Raw genomic sequence first — 5763 nt, 5'->3', positions numbered from 1 at the left:
CGTCACGCTGACCGTACGTGTGTTGAACGCGGAGGTGCCGTCCGTTCGGCGCTAGGATCTCCGGTGATAGGATCACGACAAGAACGACTACTTCAACCCCGTTCTTTTGAACGCTTCCGCTCGCGATCTACAAAGTGGTATGTAGATGCATCTCTCCTTTCACTCGTTGCTTAGATGAACTCATAGATGGATCTTGGTGAAACCGTAGGAAATTTTTTATTTTCTGCAACATTCCTCAACATGAAGCTCCGCGCGACCGTATATGCACATGGTTTTACTTTTTTTTAGTTAAAATATGTCCAAAATGTAACTGGTTTTGTCCGGTTTGTGTAAAATCATTCATGTTTATAAGAAATCCGGCCATGTTTGCATGAATTTCATCCAATTTGTTAAAAAAGTGTTTGCAATGTATGCGGCTACGGTTGGACGGCGGCCTCCCGCATCTGTGTCCGCAGATCGGTCCCCCTGTCTGTGGACAGATGCGGGAGAAAATTTACGGGTTGCTATTGGAGATGCCCCTTATTGTTGACGAATATGCTCCGCCTGCTACCAGCGTCCCATGCCAACTGCAAAGATTTAGTCCTCAACCAAACTGGTTCAATGTTGCTCTCAGTGTCGCCGGCCGTGGAATCACAAAATAGACTAACTGAACTGAGAATACACCGAGACATCAAAAGTTGCGACCTTGTCACTGACACAGCAAAATCTCGTCTGCTTCTACACAACTTCCTAACACGATGAATGCTAATAAAACACGGGCATTCTGCGGCACATAAGCAAGGGCTAGTTTAATCATCTAACTCTAGTAATTAATTACCGACGATGCAAATATACACATTGACCGTGCAATCAGCACATCCAGCAGATGTTTGTCAATTTGGTGCTGCACACCCATGACAATCGCTTCAGGCAAGAGACCTTCTCCTTTATCATTCAGGATTTGAAGCACAGCATTTTCCTTCCACCGAAGTTCCTGCAATTGTAACACAAAATTCAACGTTAAGAAGCAGAACACGCATAAGATGGCGATCCTATGCGTTCATTTCATATACATTTCAGAACAAAAGCATAACCAACCTCAACATGTCTTAATGCACGGTTTAGCAACATACCAGTATTACGGTAAGACTACAATGTTATTATTCCCTTGCCGCTACAGGGGTAGGGGCAGGGTACCTAGATCTAAAACACCAAGTAGGGGGTGCTCAAATCACTCTGGATTTTTTTTTACACAATTCCAGTTAATTAATCATGCCAAATTTCTATGAATGATCAAAAAATAGCTTTAGAAGTTGCTCCCTCTGAGTTCCCCAAAACTTTCCATTTCAGACATAGCAAGTAAAACTTTAAGAGCTTCGACAACCAATATCTCTTGTAAACAAGATTCAATAATTAGAAAAGTAACTTTATAATATAAGAGTAACTGGGTTATAACTAGTAGAATATAGTGGTCAACGCTGCATTTTGGAGACCGTGCTTATGCCCAAAATGACAACTATTACAGTACTGGAGGGAAGTGTATCAAAAAGAAAAATGATAATGAAGAAAAACTGCAAGTGTTGTATTTACTTACATCATAGAACATCCCCGACGCTGTTTCTTCTTCTTCTTTTCTCTTTGTTTAGTTGGGGGCTGGATTACTACCTTGATAGCAGCATCAAACACAGCTTTGACATTCTACATATTGCACAAGTGTAAGAATTTTCAGCTTACACAAACACTTTGAAGAAGACACAATTGCTGCAGCAAGGGCATACAGTTCTCTTACAGAAAACTTTACCTGTTGTGTCTTTGAGCTGCACTCTATGTAATATAAAGCACCGACTTGCTTACGAAGTTCCTCCCCCTGTGGCAGTGGCAAGGACAGGATTGAGTTTCAGAAACCAGGTTGCATTTATCATCTCTTTGACCTTAAGGTCATGGACATTCAAGCTTCACCGATTTATCAACAATCAACAACACAGACAATTGAGATGTACCTGTGTTGTGGTAACGGGTATCATGCCAGGGTGGTCCAGCAAATAGTGCTTATCTTCACGAAGATCTGCAAGCAATTTGTGAATATTAAAACCATATTTAATTAAGGAATGATTTGTCGTAGATATATAGTGTTAGATAGTATTTCTTGTTGGCCTATTAGGGTTCCTACTCCCAGCAGCAAATGAATGGTTTTGACAGTAACAATGATCTTGCTAGAAATGTATGATTAATCTCACAGAAAGTAGCTAGTTAAGGACGCAGAATTAGGATTTTTTTTCTAGTGTGCTTCATCCATGGTTCGTAATAAATCATGGCAGAGTTTTTCGTTATTACGTTTAAACATGATATTCATGCAGTCCAATCCGCTTTTTCGAAAAGGAGGATGACCCCCGGCCTCTGCATCTGGGAGATGCATACGGCCATTTTATTGATTATTCTTGAGGACCTTACAAAGTATAACAACAATATGCCTGAATCCACCATCTTGGCAGCATCTGGGAGATGCAGTCCAATCCGTAAACGACCTCAAAGCTTACCATATTTCTTAAGCTTCACCAGACAGACTATTTATTCAACAACTATTTGGATGATAGCTTCTGTAAACTACAAAGTACTTGGCCCCCAACTACATGGATGATAAGCTGTCCACGCTACAAAGATCACTCTCAGTGGATTACCAACCAAACTAAATTCCAACCACGCCGAGACAAGGAGACGCCAAGTCGCCAACGAGTTACTACGTAACAGGACAAAATACACAAATCATGCGACCAATCCCACCCACCGCCCACCTATAAGCAGTTATTAAGCAAACAATAAGCTTTCACTGTCAGAACAACTCACCCAGTTTTGTGCCTACCAGCACAACAGGCACGCCGGGCGCGTAATGCTGAAGCTCCGGTATCCACTGAAAGGGGAAACAACAAAGCGCAAAACATTCAAACCTCTTTGACATTGTTTCCAAATAAAAAGGAATAAGTCCTACTACAAAGGATGATAGAACATTTCGGCACCTTCTTCATGATATTCTCATAGCTAGCTCGGCTCACAAGAGAGAAGGCAAGCACAAAAACATCAGCGCCGCGGTAGCTTAGAGGCCTCAGCCGGTTGTAATCCTCCTGCCCTGCAAAGATGGTACCATGTGAGCTCCCCAGTTACCAAATGAATCGTCAGAGAGTAAAATTTACTACTGTGATGTGCAGTTGAGGCAAAACAAAACCTACAAACCACAGGTGCAGCAGGGCAAAGAAAGCAGTCGAATAAGGAGGTGAGATTTACCGGCGGTATCCCAAAGGCCCAAATTCACCGTGGTGCCGTCCGCCACCACGTTTGCGCTGAAATTGTCGAACACCGTAGGTATGTAGTCCTGCCAAGGCAAATGCCCGTCAGAAAATTGAGAAATTAGTGTCTCGAGTGCAATGGAAAATCACCCACGACGCTAATCCATCACAGAAAAACACGCCTCGAAAGCAAATTGGGAAAGATTCTTTGCACAACAGTCTCCAATAATACAAAATCACCACCAGTACTGTACATGCCCTGAAATGGAACGTCTAAAGCTCGCGCCTTTGGCACAAGAGCCGGTCGCGGCAACAGGGGGGGAGAACGGGGAGAGAGGAAAGATTTGGTGCTCACGGTGGGGAACTTGTTGCTGGTGTAGCAGATGAGCATGCAGGTCTTGCCGACGGCGCCGTCGCCCACCGTGACGCATTTGATGAACCGGGAAGCGCTGGACGCCATGGCTCGCCGCGCGCCTGCCTCTCCGATTCCTTCCCCCGGAGGTCGAGGAGGAGGCAGAGGAGGGGGCGAGGAGAGGGGAGGGGAGGGGTGGGGAGCGGCGGAGCTCTTGCTGCGGCGGTGGTGGTGGGTAAGTGTTTGGTGCGTGACTTCTTGAGGAAGTGAAGAGGGTCACATGCTTGGCACCTCACTGTACTGTCTCGAGAGCAGAGAAGTAGAGGACGACCAACCCCTCCCTCCCCCGCTCCCTCCCGCTCCGCTTGTCGTGTTGGTGCTTTGGTGGGGGAATGAATTGCAGCTCTAGGATAGGGAACGGACCTGTGAATTTATTTATCGTGATACGTAGGAGTATATACGTATGAACGCAGGCCCTCACAAAGTGGTAACTTTTGCATTTGGGTTCTAATGTGAAATTGAGATACTTTGCGACCTGTTGCAGTGATAAGATAATAGAGCATTTCTACGAGCAAAACACTAAACAAGATTTCCTATTGTCATGTGTGTTTGGAATAAAAGAATGATTCCCTAAAGCTGATTTGGTATTATGTATGATCCGTCTGTTTGAAGTTTTGTGTATTTTCAAACACCTTTGCTGTGGTTCTTTATTAGTTTTCATACATGTAGGTTTTTCTTAAATTCTCATGTAGCAACTCATGCTCATAGCATTTTTTTGTGAAAAAAACTGATGAACAGATTTGGTATAAATATGAACAATAATAATGCTTATCGTGATAAACTAAATGGGCATCGAGCTTTCCTCTCGATAAAATGGCCACCTATCTGAACTTATTAATATTGGTGCGCTTATCTTTGTTTTGAAAAATGACACGCTATTGTGTGTAATTTCATAAAACAGCCTAGCTGACGTAGCTCAAATATCAAAACTTCAGTTGTCGTTCATGGTATAATGACTGCTTCAAAGTGGAACTAAAATACTAAGTTTAGAACTATGTAAAACGAAGATGGTGGCTACATAATAGGGCTTGGTCTTTGTTAGTTATCATCAACCGGTCGCTTTTATGCGTTTCACTGCCGAGTGCTCTATCTTAGTTACGGAATAAATGAAATGGATATGCGCATCTTTTCAAATATATGCTATTAATTGCATTTATATTGTGTGTGTATGTCACAAGAATTACATCTCGGTTGGATTGTATTCGCGACCTAAGAGCAACTCTAGCAGACCCTGCATCCCACTGGCCCGCAAAACTCGTTTGCAGTTCGCGCAAAACCACTTTTGCGGGCCAGTGCGGGCTGGCACAGATGCAGACCCCCCAAACGGATCCGTAAAAAAGTATATTCGCGGAATATACTTTTTTATGTGTCGGCTTCTGCGGGTTCTGCTCGGGCACCACCGCGAAGACCCGCAAACAGAAAAACTGCAAATCTCGCATTTGACATAGGGTTTGGCAAATAAGTTCAAATTCAAATGACATAAACAGTTTGCGCGCAAATAAAAGCGAAGTTCATTACGCAAAAGAGGGCATGCAAAAGGTTTGCGCCCATGTCCGGCATCATCTTGGGGGTGTTGGGGAACGTTGCAGAAAATTAAGATTTTTCCTACGGTTTCACCAAGATCCATCTATGAGTTCATCTAAGCAACGAGTCTAGGGAGAGAGTTTGCATCTACATACCACTTGTAGATCGCGTGCGGAAGCTTGCAAGGTGATGATGTAGTCATACTCGACGTGATCCAAATCACCGATGACCAGCGCCGAACGGACGGCACCTCCGCGTTCAACACACGTACGGGACGGGAGACGTCTCCTCCTTCTTGATCCAGCAAGGGGGAAGGAGAGGTTGATGAAGATCCAGCAGCACGACGGCGTGGTGGTGGATGCAGGGCGTCACAGCAGCAGGGCTTCGCCGAGACTACGAGGGAGAGACGTAACTGTTGGAAATATGCCCTAGAGGCAATAATAAAAGTATTATTATTATATTTCCTTGTTCATGATAATTGTCTTTTATTCATGCTATAACTGTATTATCCGGAAATCGTAATACACGTGTGAATACATAGACCACAATATGTCCCTAGTGAGCCTC

At 43.9% G+C, this 5763-nt stretch overlaps 1 protein-coding gene across 1 annotated transcript; it reads right to left on the bottom strand.

The window, feature by feature from the left end:
• Positions 1-583: 583 nt before the first annotated feature.
• Positions 584-4000, bottom strand: LOC119323624 (rac-like GTP-binding protein 3). Its single transcript, XM_037597319.1, has 8 exons — positions 3616-4000; positions 3259-3346; positions 2994-3103; positions 2824-2887; positions 1980-2044; positions 1781-1846; positions 1574-1677; positions 584-973 (listed from the first exon to the last, which is right to left on the bottom strand). The coding sequence occupies exons 1-8, from the start codon at positions 3718-3720 to the stop codon at positions 934-936; spliced, it is 642 nt and encodes a 213-aa protein (XP_037453216.1). The 5' UTR covers positions 3721-4000; the 3' UTR covers positions 584-933.
• Between the last annotated feature and the right edge of the window lie 1763 nt (positions 4001-5763).

The sequence above is a fragment of the Triticum dicoccoides genome, chromosome 6B (assembly GCF_002162155.2).
Source record: "Triticum dicoccoides isolate Atlit2015 ecotype Zavitan chromosome 6B, WEW_v2.0, whole genome shotgun sequence".
Lineage (NCBI taxonomy): Eukaryota > Viridiplantae > Streptophyta > Magnoliopsida > Poales > Poaceae > Triticum > Triticum dicoccoides.
This window is presented reverse-complemented; position numbering and strand designations above follow the sequence as displayed.

Coding starts and splice junctions, on each gene's coding strand:
- LOC119323624 (XM_037597319.1), bottom strand. CDS start 3,720: ATGGCGTCCAGCGCTTCCCGGTTCATCAAATGCGTCACGGTGGGCGAC. Junction 3,347..3,615: donor CCAGCAACAAGTTCCCCACC/GTGAGCACCAAA, acceptor TTGCCTTGGCAG/GACTACATACCTACGGTGTT. Junction 2,888..2,993: donor ATGAGAATATCATGAAGAAG/GTGCCGAAATGT, acceptor TTCCCCTTTCAG/TGGATACCGGAGCTTCAGCA.